At 41.7% G+C, this 23,081-nt stretch overlaps 1 protein-coding gene across 1 annotated transcript in view; it reads right to left on the bottom strand.

The window, feature by feature from the left end:
* The window catches only part of LOC102180474 (cytosolic beta-glucosidase), a 128,202-nt gene continuing 109,144 nt past the window's right edge, over positions 4,024–23,081 (bottom strand). The window contains exon 5 of the mRNA XM_005681471.3: positions 4,024–4,975. Within this exon, the coding sequence (XP_005681528.2) occupies positions 4,773–4,975 (203 nt within the window). The 3' untranslated portion in view covers positions 4,024–4,772. The remainder of the gene's footprint in view (positions 4,976–23,081) is intronic.

Genomic DNA, 23,081 nt, shown 5'->3' with positions numbered 1-23,081 from the left:
CAGGCCGAACACAAATTCCCAGACCACAAAAGCCTGTCTGGCACTCCGCTGCCAAATACCAAGGTTGCAAGTGTCTTAGTTTATGGGTTTCTTAATGAGAACTTGTACTGCTCATTCAATAAAGGACTTAAGTGGACATTTCCTAGTGTTCACAGGAGTTTTAAAACAAGCCCCATATAACAAAATGAAAAGGGAATCCTATTACCTTCTGCATATTTTTAGGAACTCAGAAATTAATTACCCTAAAACTATCCAAAAAAACTCTAAAAGTGATCCCGAGGATGCTAATAATGTGTTCACAATCTCTTACAAAAAAAAAAAATCAAAGGAGGGTAAAGAGAAATACAAGTGAATCCAATCCATCATTGTGATATTCAAGTTTCTCCTTAGATAAAACAGACATAAAACATGTGCTTTACAAGCCTCAGATGACCTTCAAGACATCTGAAGTCCAGTATCTATGGATTTGTAAGTATAATTAACAACTCCTGTTTTTCCGTCTAAAGAATCCAAGTTCTGTTTCTCTGACAGGCAAAAGCCAATCAATTTTGTTCCCAAATGCTAATACAAGCAATTTTAAAATAACATTAATTAAAATACTACCAAGGCTATTACGGTTTGTGCTGGGGGATTTTTTCCCCCTCTTTTTAACCTATTGTAATTTTTACTTACAGGGCTAATGAGGGAAACACTTTGGTTGATCCATCTCTGGGACAAAGAGCTGGCCTTTCAAATACAGCAGAAATCTGTGAGGCCACCGCACTGTCAGGCTACATGGCCACTGCAGCTAGACCGTTTGTTTCTCCTGGCAGACCAAAAGTGACAGATCATTTTATCACAGTGCGAGTAACAATTTTCTGGTTTTGGTAACGAAAATACAATGCTCATCTGTATTGTTGTAAAATTTATAAATATGTCCTATAGGATAAGTAATATTCAAAGCAATGTCCTAATTAAAAGGAAAGCTCAGTTATCTTGCAAGATAATATAAGGAAGGCACATAAATTGTAAATAAGATACATGGTAAAAATGAAAAAGGCTGGATAGGAAAGGAATAAAATAAGATTTGGAAACCTGCTGTCTAAATGAACACAAATTGTGAGATTATGTCTCATTGAACAATAAAAATAACAAACCAGTGGCAAAGATGTAATAGAATTTCCTATGTATACCATTTTAATCTTAATATAATTTTCCCTAGTGCATCCACATTTATTGAACTGCTACGACCATTTCTTTCTCACTCTGACCAGTTACTGAGAGAATGTACTTTGATATAAATAATTTCCTGATTATGAACATGAAAACAGTTCAGAAATCGACCACAGTGTTTTGTTGTTACTAACTTTTATTTTGAAGAGTTGGACACGACTGAGCAACTTCACTTTCACTTTTCACTTTCATGCATTGGAGAAGGAAATAGCAACACACTCCAGTGTTCTTGCCTGGAGAATCCCAGGGACGGTGGAGCCTGGTGGGCTGCCATCTATGGGGTCGCACAGAGTCGGACACGATTGAAGCGACTTAGCAGCAGCAGCAGCATAGCCGCTTAACAATGCTGTGGTAGTTTCAGATGAACAGCAAAGGGACTCAGCCATACATATACATGTATCCATTCTCCCCCAAACCCCACCTTGCATCCAGGCTACCACATAACGTAGAGCAGAGTTCCACGTGTTTTACAGTAGTAGGTCCTTGTTGGTTATACATTTTAAATATAGCAGTGACCATAGTGTTTTTTAAGAATGACAGGATGTCTGCTCAGGCCTCAAGCCTTAGGAGAATCACAAAATATCTGCCATTACCTCAAGGAAGCAGAAGGAGAGTACAGAAAACCAACTTTCCCATTTCCTGCTGCATAAAGTAACTCCACACATTTGTTTCTTTTTTACTTTTTTTTTTTTTTAATATGCAGAGACCACTTCTACGACACCCTGATCTAGACTGATGGCCCCCTGATGCGAAGAACTGACTCATTTGAAAAGACCCTGATGCTGGGAAAGATTGAAGGCAGGAGGAGAAGGAGACGACAGAGGATGAGATGGTTGGATGGCATCACCAGCTCAACGGACATGAGTTTGAGTGAACTCTGGGAATTGGTGATGGACAGGGAGGCCTGGCATGCTGCAGTCTGTGGGGTAACAAAGAGCTGGACACAACTGAGTGACTGAACTGAACTGATCTAGACTGTGCTGGATAGAAACAGAGCTGATGCCAGGGAAGAGCCAGGGCCAGTAAACATTGATGTGGCTTAAGGAAGATGACAATTGGTGTGGCCTCAGTTTCTCAGTCTGCAAAATGGGATGATAATACTTATCTCACCACTTCAAGCCTGATACATGAATGTTTAGTAAGTATTACTTGAACATGGATGTGAAGGCACAAACTGTACACATGTAAACGATTCACGGGAGTGAAGCCATGAAGTCCAGAGGGGGCCCTACATCTCCTTCAGGCTTTACTGAGGAAGCTCAGTAAAATATCCAAGTCCAACCAACCTCACATACATCTTAGACAATTCAAACACCAAGGTAACAAACTATACCCTCCTTCGCTTATGCTCATGTTAGTCAGTTAACTCATATTTATTTCCTGGTTGTCATCAGTGTTCTGAGGGATCCTCAATTTTTAAAAATACCCCAAAGTAGAGATATACCCTGCTCATTCTTTTGTTTTTATGTTTTTAATAAATTTATTTGTTTTAATTGGAGGTTAATTACTTTACAGTATTGCACTGGTTTTGCCACACATCAACACGAGTCCACCACTGGTACACACGTGCCATTCTGTTGTTTTTAATGTGGTGTCACTATTATGCCAAAGCCTTTGACAGTGTGGATCACAACAAACTGGAAAAGTCTTCAAGAGACAGCAATACCAGACCACCTTACCTGCCTCCTGAGAAATCTGTATGTAGGTCAAGAAGCAACAGTTAGAACTGGCCATGGAACAACAAACTGGTCCCAAACTGGGAAAGGAGTACTTCAAGGCTGTATATTGTCACCCTGCTTATTTAACTTATATTCAGAGTACATCATGCAAAATACCAGGCTGGATGAAGCACAAGTTGGAATCATGATTTCTGGGAGAAATATCAATGACCTCATATGCAGACGACACCACCCTTATGGCAGAAAGCTAAGAGGAACTAAAGAGCCTCTTGATGAAAGTGAAAGAGGAGAGTGAAAAAGCTGGCTTAAAACTCAGCATTCAAAAAACTAAGATCATGGCATCCAGTCCGATCACTTCATGGCAAACATATGGGAAACAATGGAAACAGTGAGAGACTTTATTTTGGGGGGCTCCAAAATCACTGCAAATGGTGACTGAAGCCATGAAATTAAAAGACTCTTGCTCCTTAGAACAAAAGCTATGACCAACCTAGAGAGCATATTACAAAGCAGAGACATTACTTTACCAAAAAAGGTCCATCTATTTAAAGCCATGGTTTTACCAATAGTCATGTATGAATGTGAGAGTTGGACTATAAAGAAAGCTGAGCACCAAAGAATTGATGCTTTTTAACTGTAGTGATGGAGAAGACTCTTGAGAGTACTTTGGACTGAAAAGAGATACAACCAGTCAATCCTAAAGGAAATTAGTCCTGAATATTCATGGGAAGGACTGATGCTGAAGCTGAAACTCCAATACTTTGGCCACTTGATGTGAAGAACTGACTTATTGGGAAAGACCCTGATGCTGGAAAGATTGAAGGCAGGAGGAGAAGGGGACAACAGAGGATCAGATGGTTGGATGGCATCACTGACTTGACGGACATGAGTTTGAGCAAGCTCCAGGAGTTGGTGATATACAGGGAAGCCTAGCACGCTGCAGTGCATGGCATCGTAGAGTCGGACACGACTGAGCTACTGAACTAAGTAAGTAAAAGTGTAGGAATCCAATTGCTATTAAACGACAGTGCTCAAATACTTCTTTGCTATTCACATTCTAATTTGTGTTATTCATTTATTATTTTCCAAAAGTTTATCAAGCAAGAGAGACATGTACTTGCTCATGCATAGCTATGTGCCAAACACATGAACCAATCACCTTTATTAAGTAGGTTATTAATTAATTCCTTTGGTGAACAGCATGTATAAAGATATAATGTGACTTTTTTAATGTGCCCTTTATTAATTTTTTAAAATGCTTCATCAGCTCTATCAAGTCTATTCATAAGTTTTCCAAATGTTCAAATATAATTTCAAATACTCTGCCAATTCTTTTTCTTTTCAGCTCTGCAGAACTCTCTCCTGAAGTTCTCTGATAATGTGTCTAACTTTTAATTTTTATATCTACACTAGATTAAATAGCAGAAAGTTATGGACAGTGGACCTGCTAAGGCAAATAACAATTTATGTAAACAAAAAAAATAGATTCATAAACAAGCCTTCTTAAATTAAGCGATCTGTTCTTAGAGGGTTGCAAATCATGAGCACACCCTGTTTATAAATTTTGCATTACTTTTTCTAGAAAAAAAATCTAAGGATTTAAATTGAAGCTACCAAGTCCATCTGATTTCTTAATACAAAAATCAATTGCAGTGGTTTTCTACTTTTTCAAAAGCCTCATTGATCAAATACAAATAGAGTAAAAGCCATCATTAAATAATTTCCAGGCACTACATATTCAGACTTCACGATCACAGATCAGCTGGTAGGACACACTGATTACCAAGGCAACTTGAGGATGTCTGCAGGATCACCAAAGCAGATTCCGTTTCCAGGGGCAGAGTCCTTCTCCAGGTGAAATTACCCAGCTGTGGGTAATTTCTATGGAGGTCCCTCCAGGCCATTGTTTCGGATGATCTTAGCATACTCCTTGGCTGATGTGTAAGGGACTCGGGGTCTTGCTGGATCTTCAAAATCAACATGGAAGAGACCAAACCGGCTGTTGTATCCCTGGTTCCACTCAAAGTTATCCAGGAGAGACCAGGCACAGTATACTTGAAGATTGACTTTGTCAAGTTGGATAGCTAAAATTACAAAAACAAAAATTAACCAATTACTCAAAGATTTTATGGAAAATAGACAAAATCATTGATGACCAGTATGGGTGGGTAGCTAGCTTTCTCCTGCTGAAGCTCATAGTGGAAACAGAAGAAGCCTTGTTTCAATCCTCTTTTCCAATTTCCTGTTTTAAACAAGCATGGGCTTCATTTAGGAAGTTAGATTACACACCTTGTTATTTGTCAGCCCCCCTGCATCACATGGGGGAGCTCTTTAATCTCTGAATTTCAGCCAAGTCCAAGTATATAAAAGACCCAATTTTTATTAAAAGTGTAAATAAATGAATAAAGAAATTACGACACTAAAAAAAGTTAAATTACATAATTCTAAACATCTGGGGACTTCTCTGGTAGCACAGTGGATAGGAGACCATCTGCAGGGTGGCGCAATGCAGGGGGCGCAGGTTCAATCCCTGGCCCAGGAGGATGCTGCATGCTGGAAAGCAACGATTAATAAGCCCATGTGCCACAACTACTGAGCCTGCACTCTTGAGCCTGCTTGCCGCAGCTGGAGAGGCCTGGGTAAAGCAACAAAGACCCAGTGCAGCCAACAATAAATAAACAAAATTAAATATTTTTTAATACAGTAACTTTAAAACATTAGAAATTAAAATAAATATTTGGTTATTCATTCATTTTGAAATGCATTTTATTCATTCATCCATTTACTCAATGCATGTCTTTTCAATACCTACTATTTTTCAGATATGAAACACACATATACAGAGTTTCTCCTTAGTACCCTAGAACTGCACTCAGTAAAAACACTACTAGCTTCTAAATTCAACTCCAAGATAATCTAGAAAGCTCAATGATAAACTGGAAAAAAGTGATAACATAGCTGAGGAGGGCCCAGGTCTCACTTTGTGTCCTTATGACCAAATTAATATATATTTTATAATTCTGGAAGTAGAACCTCCAAGATGAAAAGGACCAGCACAGGGTTCTGGCTGTGTTTTACCCCAGACTAAGAAGGTACAGAAATGTTAGGGCATTCTCTCTGCCCCATGTCTAAACTCAGAGTGGTGCCAAAGACCTAGACCACCTCCGCTCCAAATGCACATATGTACAAGCAAAACATCCTATATAATTTCATCTGCAGATACTCCAGAGCCCATCCATGGACTCCATGGTCAGATAACAAAGGGTGGAGAATTCTCTAAGTACACTAATTCCTATCTTTTAATCAGCGAATTAAGTTCATTTTTAATTGGCATCTTAAGTTTGGAAAACTCTTCAGTTCAGTTCAGTTCAGTCACTCAGTCGTGTCCGACTCTTTGCGACCCCATGAATCACAGCACGCCAGGCTTCCCTGTCCATCACCATCTCCCGGAGTTCACTCAGACTCATGTCCATCGAGTCCGTGATGCCATCCAGCCATCTCATCCTCAGTCGTCCCCTTCTCCTCCTGCCCCCAATCCCTCCCAGCATCAAAGTCTTTTCCAATGAGTCAACTCTTTGCATGAGGTAGCCAAAGTACTGGAGTTTCAGCTTTAGCATCATTCCTTCCAAAGAAATCCCAGGGCCGATCTCCTTCAGAATGGACTGGTTGGATCTCCTTGCAGTCCAAGGGACTCTCAAGAGTCTTCTCCAACACCACAGTTCAAAAGCATCAATTCTTTGGCGCTCAGCTTTCCTCACAGTCCAACTCTCACTTCCATACATGACTACTGGAAAAATCATAGCCTTGACTAGACAGACCTTTGTTGGCAAAGTAATGTCTCTGCTTTTGAATATGCTATCTAGGTTGCTCATAACTTTTCTTCCAAGGAGTAAGCGTCTTTTAATTTCATGGCTGCAGTCACTATCAGCAGTGATTTTGGAGCCCCCCCCCCCCAAAAAAAGTCTGACACTGTTTCCACTGTTTCCCCATCTATTTGCCATGAAGTGATGGGACCAGATGCCATGATCTTCATTTTCTGAATGTTGAGTTTTAAGCCAACTTTTTAGGTTATATGATTTTTTTTTTTGGTTATATGAATCTTTGCATTGAGCATTTTATTTCCTTAAAACAATAACAAACAAACCTTATTTGTGCGATTCACTAATATTTGTTTTATGGTGCAGAAATTAAAGGGCAGGTTTTCTTTATAAGATAGACATATTCCTAAATAAGTTTGGAGAAGGAAAGGGTAACCCACTCCAGTATTCTTGTCTGGAGAATCCCACAGAGGAGCCTGGCAGGCTACAGTCCATAGGATTGCAACAGGTTGGACACGATTGAGCTACTAACACAATTTCTTCCTAAATAAGTTAGATGAAAATGAGCATTTATATAATAAATCAAATTTTAATTTTACCAGGGATTGCTTTCTTTTTTTTTATTCAGTTAAGAACTAAGTAATTGTTCAAATTTTTATTTTGATGCACCAGAGATTGCTTTCAACCCAAATGACTCTTCTAACTTCAGCAAAATAAGATCTACCTTTAATTTTTCCTGTTATATTTCTGTATTTTTCTGGTCTCTCGAAGGTACTATACCCATGAACATGTGGTGATCTCCAAATCTTGGAATTTTTTTTTCACTGTAGATATTCCATAGACAAATGGAATTGTTTTTACTATAGATATTCCTTTGACAAACATTTTCCGACAGGTTAACTGATGCATAACCCTTTGACCTTTATGCATGGAGGAATGCAAGGGGCTTTACCTAGAAAGTGCCCTGTGAATGGCCTCAAGGCAGGAATAAAACCAAACTGGACAGATTCCTTTGCAATGAAGTATTGTTGGAAAATGAAATATATACCATTCAAGCACAGCAAGCTTTACAGGAATTAAAACATTTACTAGGTATTCCTTTTCCTTCTACCTGTCCACCTTGCCACATGTGTCTCCTCCCCTATCAACCACAATCTGCAAATACCAAATTTTTAAGTAATCTTTTTGTATTTAATTTCTGGATGGAATATATCTAAGAATGAAAATGACCAAAACCAAACACCAGGCAAGAATATAGCAATCTTTTTTGACTACTTTATAATTCAATGTGGGGACATGTGAAAATCAGCACTTTTTCTTTCTCATTTGCAGATCTACTGCTCTACAAGCCAGTCTGCCAGGTATGAAGCCAGACAGTTTCTGAAAGCATGCACAGTCCCACTCATCATGTACAAAAGGATTGATTCATGCACTAAGCTGGGGGATAAAAACGATGCCCTGCCTGCTTGGAAGGGAACAAAAAGGAAATCTTGACAATTTCATCATTATCTGCCAGGAGTTCCACAGCAGGCACTAAATGGCCCAAGTGACACTGGTGGATATCTCTCCGTTTTCATTGCAGGGACGCTCAAGTAGAGAATTACCTAGTTAGGGCTGAGGAGCCACCCTGCTGGAGTCCTTCTCATGGTGCTACCACTGGGAAAAATTACAACACCGTACTGGAACCTGCATGCCTCTCCTGTTCCAATCTCCTCAAGAACAGAAAGAAACCATCATCGCATTGCTTGTCACTGTGATTTATGAAGTCCCAAATCTATGCAGGAAAAATATACTCCTGTGAATCCACTCTCTTTCTTTAAGCAGGGTTTCAGGCCAAGTAAACACAGACTGACAAGAACTGCAGATGAGTACCGAGTACCTGGGGATGTGAACAAGACACCCATCCCAGAATAACCAGAGTTTGGTTTTGAACTAAAAGACCAGTAGGAAAGGTGTCACGGTCAGCAGGGTGAATATAAAGATGAAAGGATTTCTTATCTCATAGCATTGGAATGATGTTGAGTCATTTACAGAGATGGGGATAGACTGAGATTGTGTCATACAAAGCGAAGAAAGTCAGGAAAAGAAAAACAAATACCGTATACTAACACACTTATATATATAGAAGCTAAAAAATGGTATAGGAGAACGTATTTGCAGGGCAGGAATAGAGACACAGATGTAGAAAATGATGGGTGGACACTGGTGGTGGGGGGTTGAGTTGGGAGATTGGGATTGATGTGTATGCACTGCCGTGTATGAAACAGATAGCTAATGGGAACCTGCTGCATAGCGCGGGGAGCTCAGCTTGATGCTCTGTGATGACCTAGATGGGCGAGATGTGGGGGAGGCTCAAGAGGGAAGGGATATATGTATACATGTAGCTGATTCACTTCATTGTACAACAGAAACTAACACAATATTGTAAAATAACTATACCCCAATTAAAAAAAGAGGCAAGGAGAAAAATATCTAAGGTTTATTAATATATTATAGCCTCCGGCTGTTCTCATTATAACTCCAGCGTTATATGCACACACATACACACACACACATATGCACACACATACACACACACACACGCACACACACACTCACTGCCCAGTGTTGACCAAAATGAAAAGGTTGAGGAGGCGGTCCTTCACCAGACTGCTCTCTCTACACAACTTCAAGTTCAAAGTGTTCCCAAAACCATGCTCAGGTTCAGTAAGTTGCTACAAGAACTCACCAGAACTCACAGAAACCTCTTATAGTCAAGGTTATGGTTTATTCAGCAAAGGATACATATTAATATAAGCCAAAGGAAGAGGCACACAGATCAGAAACCAATGGGCTTCAAACAGAAATTTTCATTGTGTTTTTCCCTAGGAGTCAGGACAACTTGTCCTCTTGGTGCTGATATGTGACAATACATACAGAGGACTGCCAGCCAGAGAGGCTCACCTGAGCATCAGTGTCCAGAGTTTTCACCGTAACTGTGTTATTAACATATTGGCACGATTGACTGATTGTTCATGTGAATGAACTCAGTCCCCAGGTCAAGTGGCGCCGTATGACCCAAAGCCCCCCACTCAGGCACACAGTCAGTCTTCTAGTGAGACTAGCCCTTACCCTAAACAAAGACATTCTGTCATATAGCAATACATTTTTCACCCAGAAGCTGAGGACAAAGGGCAATCTATTCTTTGGGCAAAATCAAATTCTTTACTACACACACACACCTATTTTAGAAGCTGACCATTTCATGGTATTGTGCAGATTCTCCTCAATTTACTGACCTAAGTGGTGCCATGATTATGCCTGTGTACTGCTGCTATTCACAGCAGAGAGAATAGAAAGGAGAGAGAAGAAATTCCTCCTCAGTGATCAATGCAAAGAAATAGATGAAAACAATAGAATGGGTAACTCTGGAGATCTCTTCAAGGAAATTAGAGATACCAAGGGAACATGTCATGCAAAGATGGGCACAATAAAGGACAGAAATGGTAGAGACCTAACGGAAGCAGAAGATATTAAGAAGAAGTGGCAAGAATACACAGAACAGCTATACAAAAAAGATCTTCATGACCCAGATAATCACGACGGTGTGATTCTAGGTTGGTCACCAACCTAGAGCCAGACATTCTGGAATGTGAAGTCAAGTGGGCCTTAGGAAGCATCCTACCAATAAAGCTAGTGGAAGTGATGGAATTCCAGTTGAGCTATTTCAAATCCTAAATGATGATGCTGGTAAAGTGCTGCACTCAATATGTCAGCAAATTTGGAAAACACAGCAGTGGCCACAGGACTGGAAAAGGTCAGTTTTCTTTCCAATCCCAAAGAAAGGCAATGCCAAAGAATGCTCAAACTACTGCACAATTGCACTGATCTCACATGCTAGTAAAGCATGTATAGATGTGACAATTGGACTATAAAGAAAGCTGAGTGCCAAATAATTGATGCTTTTGAACTGTGGTGTTGGAGAAGACTCTTGAGAGTCCCTTGGACTGCAAGGAGATCCAACCAATCCATGCTAAGGGAGATGAGTCCTGGGTATTCATTGGAGGACTGATGTTGAAGCTGAAACTCCAATACTTTGGCCACCTGATGCGAATAGCTGACTCATTGGAAAAGACCCTGATGCTGGGAAAGACTGAGGGCAGGAGGAGAAGGGGATGACAGAGGATGAGAAGGTTGGATGGCGTCACCGATTCAATGGACATGGGTTTGATGGCGTCATCGACTCGTGGACTCCAAGACTTGATGATGGACAGGGAGGCCTGGCGTGCTGCGGTTCATGGGGTCGCAAAGAGTCAGACATGACTGAGCGACTGAACTGGACTGAACTGAACTGAACTGAACTGAAAGTAATGCTCAAAATTTTCCAAGCCAGGCTTTAGCAGTACATGAACCATGAACTTCCAGTTGTTTAAGCTAGATTTAGCAAAGGCAGAGGAACCAGAGATCAAATTGCTAACATCCATTGGATCATCAAAAAAGCAAGAGAGTTTGAGGAAAACATCTACTTTTGTTTTATTGACTATGCCAAAGCCTTTGACTATGTGGATCACAACAAACTGGAAAATTCTGAACGAGACGGGAATACCAGACCACCTGACCTGCCTCTTGAGAAACATGTATGCAGGTCAGGAAGCAACAGTTAGAACTGGACATGGAACAACAGACCGGTTCCAAATCAGGAAAGTACATCAAGGCTGTATATTGTCACCCTGCTTACTTAACTTATATGCAGAGTACATCATGAGAAATGCTGGACTGGATGAAATACAAGCTGGAATCAAGATTGCTGGGAGAAATAGCAATAACCTCAGATGTGCAGATGATACCACCCTTATGGCAGAAAGCAAAGAAGAATTAAAGAGCCTCTGATAAAAGTGAATGAGGAGAGTGAAAAAGTTGGCTTAAAACTCATCGTTCAGAAAACTAAGATCATGGCATCTGGTCCCAACACTTCATGGCAAATAGATGGGGAAACAGTGGCTGACTTTATTTTTCTGGGCTCCAAAATCACTGCAGATGGTGATTGCAGCCATGAAATTAAAAGATGCTTGCTCCTTTGAAGAAAAATTATGACCAACCTAGAGAGCATATTAAAAAGCAGAGACACTAAAAAAAATAAATAAAAATAAAAAGCAGAGACATTATTTTGCCAACAAAGGTCCATCTAGACAAAGCTATCTTTTTTCCAACAGTCATGTGTTGATGTGACAGTTGGACTATGAAGAATGCTGAGCGTGGAAGAATTGATGCTTTTGAACTGTGGTGTTGGAGAAGACTCTTGAGAGTCCCTTGGACTGCAAGGAGATCCAACCAGTCCATCCTAAAAGAAATCAGTCCTGAATATTCATTGGAAGGACTGATGCTGAAGCTGAAACTCCAACACTCTGGCCACCTGATGGGAAGAACTGACTCACTGAAAAAGACCCTGATGCTGAGAAAGATTGAAGGCAAGAGGAGAAGGGGATGATAGAGGATGAGATGGTTGGATGCACCACAGACTCAATGGACATGAGTTTGAGTAAGCTCCAGAAGTTGGCGATGGACAGGGTGGCCTGGCATGCTGCACTCCATGGGGTCACAAAGAGTCAGACTTGCCTGAGCAACTGAACTGAACTAAACTGCTGCTGTTGCTATTTATTTGCTAAGTTGTGTCCAACTCTTTGTGACCCCATGGACTGTAGCTTGTCAGGCTCCTCTTTCCAGGGGATTTCCCAGGCAAGAATACTGGAATGGGTTGCCATTTCCTTCTCCAGAGGATCTTCCCAATCCAGGGATAGAACCCAGGTCTCCTGAATTGGCAAGGCAGATTCTTCTATCTGCTGAGCCACCTGGGAAGCCCATGCTTGTGTATCTCATGTTACAAAGGACTAGAAATTGGGCACTCAGAATCAATGGGATTTATTTCCCCACAGTTTATAAAGAGATAATCTTTGTTTTCAAGATTGCCTAGGACTTCTGTAAGACATCCATGAAAGTGACACAGTTATTAAGCTACAAAACAAACTAATCCACAGAGCCAAGCTGCCAGGAAAAGAATTGGTGGACAGGTCCACAACAGTGCAAAAGACAGCAACTTCACAGGGAAAAAAGAGATAAAGCCCAAGAATGGATGAGAAGAAAAAATTATAGGCTTCTAGATTTTCATGTGTCAAGTAATGGTAATCTACGCTCCCCAAGAAAGTAGTGAAAATAAGTAAACATGCTGAATACACTTTTTTTTAAACAAATCTTCAAAACAATGGAAAGCTGACAGTTTCATAGTGACTTACCAGGACAAAGCAGGAAGTGAGAACTGAGATTGGTGGGCATGGCAGCTACTTTTGCACGATGAAATTTTCCAGTCTTAGAAAATCAGAAACTTTATCTCTTTTCTGGAGTGAGAATAGGTGTCAAAGAATTGTAGTTTGAGAACTCTCACACAGAAAGCTAAGATTCCAAAAGACTAAAACTTCAGGGTGAGGGTGAGCCAGAAGGAAACCGGTCACTGGAAAATCACAAGTCACCTGGTGGTTCAGAAAATGTCAAGCAATATGACTGATGTCCTTATAAGAAGAGAGAGAGTCACCAGGGGCGCATGACCACAAAGGAAAAACCAGAGAGGGCACAGTGAGAAAGCACTTATCCAAAAGCCAAACAGAGACCTCAGGAGAAGTCAAACCTGCTGATATCTGAACTTTGGACTTCCAACTTCCAGAACTGTGAGAAAACAAATTTCTGTTGTTTAAGGTGCCCAGCCTATAGCATTTTGTTACAGCAGCCCTTAGCAAACTAATATAGGTTGAGGATGGAGAATTTCTGTTCTTAATAAATTCCCTGAGTGATTTTTATATTTAATCAAGTTTGAGGCTCATAAGCTCTGATGGGTAACCACAATTTTTGAAACCCAGCTTCCAACCCCAGAGCCATCCTCTAGAGGCATATGTTAGACAATCTTCATCAGCCCCTCTCCTCAACAGTCATAGCTGGAGGAGCTCTGTGGAGAGACACAGCCATGTGTGGGCCATAGCTTTCAGACATGGAAAACCACTGTGAGACTGAGGGGAAAATGCTGCATGCTTAGGAGTGTCAAATGCCTATTCATCCCACTGCTTAGTCCATACCTAGCCTTATCCCCAGAGAGGGCAATGGCACCCCACTCCAGTACTCTTGCCTGGAAAATCCCATGGACGGAGGAGCCTGGTAGGCTGCAGTCCATGAGGTCGCTAAGAGTCGGAGACGACTGAGCGACTTGACTTTCACTTTTCACTTTCATGCACTGGAGATGGAAATGGCAACCCACTCCAGTGTTCTTGCCTGGAGAATCCCAGGGACGAGGGAGCCTGGTGGGCTGCCGTCTATGGGGTCGCACAGAGTCAGACATGACTGAAGCAACTTAGCAGCAGCAGCAGCCTTATCCCAGCAAATCGTGGGAAATCATCTCAATTCACCACGTGGGATGGGTTGATTGGATGCTCATACAAAAGATGTGTGTATCCAAAGCCCATGAGTGTGTCTTTATTTGGAAAAAAGGGCCTTTGCAAATGTAAATGAAGGAGCTCAAGATGAGATCACCATGCATAATGTGTCTGTGCATGCTCAGTCATGTTCCACTCTGCGATCCCATGGACTGTGCCCCGCCAGGTGCCTCTGTCCATGGAATTTTCCAGGCAAGAATACTGGCATGGGTTGCCACTTCCTATTCCAGGACATCTTCCCAACTCAGGGATCAAAGCCATGTCTCCTGGCTCTCCTGTATTTGCAGGTGGATTCCTTCCACTGAGCCACCTGGGAAGCCTCTGTCATGCATAATGGTGAGTCCTAAATACAGTGACATGTGCCCTTAAAAGAGAAACAGAGAAGTTATACAAGGAAAAGGGCAATATACATGGAAGAGAGGCAGACACTGGAGGAATCTCCTGCAAGCCAAGGAACGCCAAGGCAGCCACCAGTAGAGAAGCTGGTAGAGCAGCTTGTACCCAGGGGTTTCCCAGGTGGCGCTGGTGGTAATGAATCTGCCTGCCAATGCAGGAGAAGCATGATTCTCCCTCGGAACCTCCAGAAGTTGCTGATGTTACTGATAAACCTTCATTTCAGACTTCTGGCCTCCAGATCTCTAAGAGAAGACATTTGTGCTGTTTAAGCCACAAAGTTTGTAGTAATTTGTTTCAGCAGGGACAGGAAACAGACACAACAGACTCTCTGGGGTAGATGCCAACTGGGTTCCAAGTCCCAAACCACCCACCTGATTCTGCTGAGTGCTTATGAGAATCCCTCTCAAGGCCCACAAAACTGGAAAGAGTAAGCCTTCCCGGGACACAATTCAAAGCAGATTTTCTGACATTCATCCCACACACTAACTTTGAAAATGTGTCTCTCAGAGTTTGGTGGATGTGCACAAGAGCACTACAGCTGGAGGACAGCTTCAGCTGTTAAACAGTTCCCGAGAGAACTGGCACGCCAGCCGCTTCCCCTTTCCTTAAAAAAGTAAAATAAAACATCAGGAAGATCTAAACATAGAAAATGCATAATAAGCCGTCCCCTCCCACCCCCAACTCCAGGTGAGTATCAGTGGCGGACAGCATCTGTGAAAATGCCCAAATAATCCTGAAGCTGGAAGCCCCACCTGCACATGGGAACTCTTCGAAGCAAAAACTATGACTCTCTGAAAAACAGTCTTTGAAAAGCAAAGTCTAATTTATAAATATTTTATAGGAAAATTACAATTAACCAGAAATGAGCTTAAAGATTTCTTAATTATCTGCATTGTTCCTATTACTTATATTAGATTAGGGTGGGGGTGGAAGTAAATAGCAAGCAGATGAAAGGTATCATTTAAAGCTGTATTTTTATTTATTTATAAAGTGGATGGGTGGATAGGTACACATTTGGAGTCACCTTCTGTAGTTTCTCCATCAATATTACTTTTACAGTCACCTCCGCTACAGTACATAAATTGTAAGAACCAAAGTTCTCAGCACATAAAATTGTCTTCTATTAGAAAAGCTGCCTTCCATGTCCCACTCCCTCCCTTTCTCTCTTCCTGCCTTCTTTGCTTTCTTTCTGGGATTTACTTTCCCTTCCTGTAAAATGAGGATGATAGCATTTTCTTCCAAGGGTTGTAGTGGGTATTAAATCAATATAAAGCTCTATGCATAATGCCTACTTTATAGTAAATACTCAACATACACTACTTGTTGGTACTGTTACTCTTGTTATTTTTCTCAGAGTCTGGAAGGGCAATGAATGAAATCTGTTTATTCTCTTCCTCCCATCTGGCTCCAAACAGCTTTCAGAGCATGTAGAGTCAGCACAAAACTGTTCAATGCTGAGAACCAGAGAAAGCAGGGCATCAAGGGAAGAGCAGCATCTGGGGCTGGGTTTGTGCCTGGTGGAAAGGGTCAGTTGTGGGTCACGAAAAATAAATCACTCAAGACAGGGGCTTTAGGGTGAAGCTGCCAGAAACACCGGATGCTGCTGAAGCCTCCCTGCAGTACACTTGGAGGCGGGAACAGCATCACTTTAGGTTTCAGGGATCCACACCCATCCTTGGGGCTTCCTCATGGCTCAGTGGTAAAGAACCCACCTGCCAATGCAGGAGCCACAGGAGATGCAGGTTCGATCCTCGGTTGGGAAGATCCCGTGGAGTGGGAAATGCAACCCGCTCCGGTATTCTTGCCTGGACGATCCCATGGCCAGAGGAGCCTAGTGGGCTGCAGTCTGTGGGGTCCTAAAAGTCAATCCCATGGCCAAAGGAGCCTAGTGGGCTGCAGTCTGTGGGGTCCTAAAAGTCGATCCCATGGCCAGAGGAGCCTAGTGGGGTGTAGTCTGTGGGGTCCTAAGAGTCAGACCCAACTTAGTGATTAAACAGCAACAACACATCCATCCCACATTTATTCAATAAATATATATTGTGTTAGGAACTGGGACCATAAGAGTGAACAAAATAATCAGCCTCTCTTTTAAAGAGCTTAACAGCCTATATGGAAGACATATCTTAATCAAATTACCACCCTGTGAGCCTTTAATTACAATCTGTGAAAAGCATTATGAAAGGAAAGACATGGGAACTATGGGAAAGAACAGCATATTAGCTAACATTTATTGAGCATTTGGGTACCCCTGTAAGGGTTTCAGGTATGCATTAATTCATTCAATCTTTACAGTAAACCTGTGAGTTAGATGGATATCACCATTGTCTTCATTTTACACAGAAGGGAAGTGATGTACAGAGAAGTTTGGTAACCTTTGCAAAATTCAAATATCAGGTAACTAGGGAAGTTGAGACTGGAACTCAGGCAGGAAACCGATGGAGCTCTAACACTATACTGAGTCTGTCCTTGTTTTGTTTAAAATGCCAAGTTTCTTTTTTTTTTTAGTTTTTAAATTTGTATATACTTTTTAAAGGTTACTTTCCATTTACAGATGTTACAAAATTCTGGCTCTATTTCCCATGTTGTACAATACATCCCGGAGCCTATCTTACACCCAGTAGTTTGTACCTCCCACTCCGCCACTCTTATACTGCCCCTCCCTCACCACTGCTAACCACTAATTTGTTCCCTATATATCTGTGAGTGTTGTTTCTTTTTTGTTATACTCACTGGCTTGTTGTAGAATTAGATTCCACATATAAATTAGTAGCATATATTTGTTTCTGTCTGAATTATTAGTATAATGCCCTCCAAGTCCATCCATGTTGCTGTAAATGGCAAAATTTCCTTCTTTCGTATGGCTAAGTAGTATTCCATGGTGTGTGTGTGTGTGTGTGTGTGTATGTGTATGTGTGTGTGTGTTACATACCGCATCTTCTCTATCCATTCCTCTCTATCCATTCATCAATTAATGGACACTAGGTTGATTCCATACTTTGGTCATTCTTTGGCAATTGAAAATAATGTTGCTATGACCATTGGGGTGCATGTATCTTTTCAAATTAGTGGTTTTCACTTTTTTCTGATATATACCCAGGAGTGGAATTGCTGAGTCACATGGCAGCAAGCATGTGGATAAAAGGGAACACTCTTTCATTGTTTGTGGGAATGTATCTTGGTGCAGCCACTGTGGAAAACAGTATGGAGGTTTCTCAGAAAACTAAAAATAGAACTACTATCCTATGTCTTGACAATACGCTATAGTGGAAGATCTGTCTTAGTCAGGAAGGGTGGGAGAACAGGACAGAGGGAAATGAAAACAGTTTCTTGGAATGAACTAGAGCTGAGAGCTCAAAGACTAGCCAGACTTATCAAATGCTACCAGTCAGGTTCTTTCTTGCTGCTGCTGCTGCTGCTGCTGCTAAGTCACTTCAGTCGTGTCTGACTCTGTGCGACCCCATAGACGGCAGCCCACCAGGCTCCCCTGTCCCTGGGATTCTCCAGGCAAGATCACTGGAGTGGGTTGCCATTGCCTTCTCCAAGGTTCTTTCTTACTTTTAAGTCATAGAAGCTGACCTTGACTGACAAAGCAATAAAGAGGTGAAGCGGCAGTTGAGCAGCATAGGAGCAGCGGCAGAGAGGACACACCCCACGTCCAAGGTAAGGAGCAGCGGCTGTGCTTTGCTGGAGCAGCTGTGAAGAGATACCTCATGTCCAAGGTAAGAGAAGCCCAAGTAAGACGGTAGGCACTGAAAAAGGGCATCAGAGGGCAGACAGACTGAAACCACAATCGCAGACAACAGGCCAATCTGATCACATGGACCACAGCCTTGTCTAATTCATGCCCTGTGGGGCCACCCAAGACGGGAGGGTCATGGTGGACAGGTCTGACAGAATGTGGTCCACTGGAGAGGGGAATGGCAAGCCACTTCAGTATTCTTGCCTTGAGAACCCCATGAACAGTATGAAAAGGCAAAAAGATGGGATACTGAAAAAGGAACTCCCCAGGTCGGTAGGTGCCCAATATGCTACTGGAGATCAGTGGAAAAATAACTCCAGAAAGAATGAAGATATGGAGCCAAAGCAAAAATAACAGCCAGCTGTGGATGTGACTGGTGATAGAAGTAAAGTCCGATGCTGTAAAGAGCAATATTGCATAGGAACCTGGAATGTCAGGTCCATGAATCAAGGCAAATCGGAAGTGGTCAAACAGGAGATGGCAAGAGTGAATGTCGACATTCTAGGAATCGGCGAACTAAAATGGACTGGAATGGGTGAATTTAACTCAGATGACCATTGTATCTACTACTGCGGGCAGGAATCCCTTAGAAGAAATGGAGTAGCCATCATGGTCAACAAAAGAGTCCAAAATGCAGTACTTGGATGCAATCTAAAAAATGACAGAATGATATCTGTTTCCAAGGCAAACCTGTGGCTCTAGAGGTAGAAAAACAGGTGAATAAAAAAAGATAAAACTGACTGTGACAGCAAAAGAAAAAAAATGTATAGTTTTGCTCTAAAACTGATTCAGGGCTTTAGAATCATAATTTGTCAATCCTTTCTTAAATCCACAAAATATACCATAGAGCATCTATTCTATACAAGTTACTATTTTAGGCAGAGTGATTCTCACTGAGGGTGGGGAGGAGGAATCTAATGCAGACCTTTGCCCTAGAGGTGAGGTAGAAGAGCAAAGACCCCATTAATCTCTCTGCTATATGCATTCACTCAACACCATTCATTTCCCTTTTGTAACACGAATAAGACATGGATATAACTATTTGTTCAGTGCTATCTTCTACTCCAGACTCAGAGCTCCATGAGGGCAGGCAGCACAAAGATTTTATATTCCCAAAACCTAGCACAGTGGCTGGTGAAGGATAATTTTCTAGTGAATATCGCTTAAATGAGTGAATGACTACAAATAGATATAGAACACGGAACAAAAAGTTTGCAAGGTAAGAGTAGACAAAAGGTCATTCTCAGGAGGGCAAGAGCATCTTCTTGACCAAGATGACAAATTTCAACTCCAAATTCAGCTTGTCCAAATAAAGAGGAAGAAATATCTCCTTACAATCTGATCAACTCATTGGGCATTTTGTATGCTGAAATATTTTTCTATGATCACTTGGCTTCAGGAACATGTCTCTTGTCAGTTACTGGTATTTCTATACCTATTCAGTACATGTTGAACAAATTATGCTAAGTACCCCTTAAAAGGGCTTCCCTGGGGCTCAGCTGTAAAGAATCCACCTGCCAGTGTAGGAGATGCGATTTCGATCCCTGGGTCAGGAACATCCTCTGGAGGAGGAAATGGCACATCACTCCAATATTCTTGTCTGAAGAACTCCATGGACAGAGGAGTCTAGCACGCTATAGTCCATAGGGTCACCAAAGAGTCAAATACAACTTAGCAACTAAACAACAACAACAACCCCTTAAAATGCCATTCTCAGAGGAGTTAATATCTCCTTTTGTTAATGACAAAGGAAAAAAAAGTAAGCATTAGCCTTCTCATCACAATGATACCACAAAAACATTTCAAGTGCTTGCATTTGGTGACCACTGTAATTGCACAGAGTTCAGAGATACAGGAAAGTGAGCAACAGAGAGTTGGGAAGACAGAACAGTGACATGTCTTTAAAACGCTACCATGAACGTTTTCATATTGGCACCAAGTTCAAGCTCAGGTGGGTACACCTCACCCAGACTGCCTGCCCTGGCCTACTGCACAAGTCTCGCTAGTCTGCTTTTTAAGGACAAGGAAGGACACTGCGTGGTGATGTGGCCACAAGCTGTTCAGGGAAGAGACTTTGCTCAGCACATTTCAGCTCCTGAGCAAGGCTGGGTTCATTTCAGAGAGCCACATAAAATAAATAATCATGCAAAAGCAGATTCGTTCTGATAGGGCTCTGACAGCTGCTCCAAGAGGTGGGTGCTTGCGAGCCCATCTTTCAACAATGAACTGACCCAAAGATCCAGGAAAGCTCCAGACAGGACCATATGGCCGGAATAAAAACATATTTCAAACTCTGTTTATTATGCATATCTTTCAAAGGTTCACTACTCTGTGATGAAACATTGCACCTGCAAGGCTTTAATAAGCTTCCCTAGCAAGTACAATTATAAAACCCAGGAACCTGAAGAATTTGTCTTCTCTTACACCTAGCCATGTACTGCCCACCAATGACTGGTCTCATTCTTTTTAATTATATAGGTTTGCAGTATTTTATAAGCTACGATCGATACTTATTCAGAAAATAAAACTTCTTATAGACCTCACAGTGAGAGCCATGAAATACCTCTCTTAAAATTCTGGGGACTCCAGCATTACTGTCCATAGAACCCTCTAGTCTGTCTGAAAAGAAAAGCAGCAGTTTAATCAAGCACAGGAGCGCATATGACATGAATTGAGGAAGGGCGTCCTTCATCAGCAATGGCCAGGGCAGAGAAGACATGAACAGTTTCCCTTCACAAAGTGAGCCCTGTGATTCCACATTTGATCCAAACATTTGAGAAGTCTGGCTTGTTCATTATTCACTCAACAAATATCGACTGAGCAGCTCTTATATGTCAGAATCCAGGTCAGGTATAGAGATTCAAAGATCAACGGTACATAGTTTCTGCCCTCAAGAAATAACAGGGATTCCCTGGTGATCCAGTGATTAAGAATCTGCCTGCCAATGCATGGGACACAGGTTCGATCCCTGGTCTGGGAAGATTTCACATGCCATCGAGTGAATAAGCCCATGTGCCGTAACTGCTGAGCCTGTACTCCAGAGCCTAAGTTCTGCAACGAGAGAAGCCCACGCACCACGAGACAGTAGCCCCTACTCAGCACAACTGGAGAAAGCCCACGCTCAGCAACGAAGACCCAGCACAGCCAGAAATAAATAAATTAATTTAAAAAAAGAAAAAGAAATGATGGTGTCATTGGGAAGACAGATCCAAAAAGAACTGGCTGGAGAATACGAAGAAACACTGGTAGGACAAACCAAAAGTCTACATGAAATGCAAAGCTCTTTTATTCCTCTACCCTAAAATAGTACACTTGAGACATTTTAGGATTTTAGAAATGGATTTCATGTAAGATGGCTTAGCCTAATCATTTTGCAGAGTGTTAGCACGGTCCCATCTTTCTAAGATCGTTTCTTATTCCCCTTGAACCCATGGGGAATTATATCACTGGATTTACATCATAGAAGTATTACATCATACAAACATCAATGTGAAGAATGTAGGACCAATAGTGGTAGATGATACAAATACTTCACTATGAGATTATGTGGTAAACCTGGAGACATATGAAAAAAAGTAATTGTGTCTTCCTAGTACTCTTGCCTGGAAAATCCCATGGATGGAGGAGCCTAGCGGGCTGCAGTCCATGGGGTCGCTGAGAGTTGGACACAACTCACTGACTTCACTTTCACTTTTCACTTTCATGCATTGGAGAAGGAAATGGCAACCTACTCCAGTATTCTTGCCTGGAGAATCCCAGGGACGGGGGAGCCTGGTGGGCTGCTGTCTATGGGGTCGCACAGAGTCAGACACGACTGAAGCAACTTAGCAGCAGCAGCAGCAGGGGTGTAATGATGCCATCATACATGAGCTTCTTGGACCAGGGGTTGTTACTTCATGGACTTCCCTCATAGCTCAGTTGGTAAAGAATCCACCTGCAATGCAGGAGATCCTGGTGAGAGAAATACACAAAAGGAGGAAGGGAGGGAGAATGAGAATAAAGGATAGAGGAGGCAAAGAAAAACGGAAGAGACAAGAGGAAGGGAGGGAAAGAGGGAAGGAGCCAGGAGGGCAGGAATAAACATTTACTTTCTACAATCAATGGCATCTCTAAACTGCTTTTATCTCCAGACTCTCAAGAATGATTCACAAATATGTAGCCAGGACATTAGCTTTCAAGCCTTTTTAGAATCAAGGAAAAGAGCAAAGGATTACCAAAGATGACACCTGATACTGTCTAGACACATAGGAAAAGGAACAGCTATGATTTATTGCTAAAAACCATGCTGTTCACAACAGTTCTTAAAGACTGATGCTATTCTGTCCATTATATGGACACAGGAAATGAATCTCAAAGAAAGTAAGCATGTTCAAGGTGATCAGGACAACAAGTAACAGAGAAAGGATTAAAACCCAGCTATCTGCCTCCAAAATTCATGTTCTTCCCAAGATCCTATCCTACCTTTTTCCTGATTCCTGTTAATGAACATTCACATTCCTGCTTAGGAAGGTATCCATTTTTTCTCCATTTTACTTATGCTTTGAAAGACTGCTGATCAAAGCCGTGTAGGTGGCCATAACAGATGAAGCGTCAAAGGAATTCTGGACAGGTGCCTGATACCAAGCATGTGACTGGCAAGGACCAGTCTAACCAGTATCTCTTCATTTGACCTTGCTGTCTCTCGAGTATCAGTTAATCTTCTTTGGTTCTGAGTATTTAAAAAAAAAAAATAAAGTCCTGAGAGACATCAGCAGAAACAGAGACAGAGCAGAGCATGTGCATT

Source organism: Capra hircus, chromosome 6 (assembly GCF_001704415.2).
Source record: "Capra hircus breed San Clemente chromosome 6, ASM170441v1, whole genome shotgun sequence".
In the NCBI taxonomy this organism is placed as follows: Eukaryota; Metazoa; Chordata; class Mammalia; order Artiodactyla; family Bovidae; genus Capra; species Capra hircus.
The sequence above is the reverse complement of the archived record's forward strand: the minus strand, read 5'-3'. Positions and strand labels throughout refer to the sequence as shown.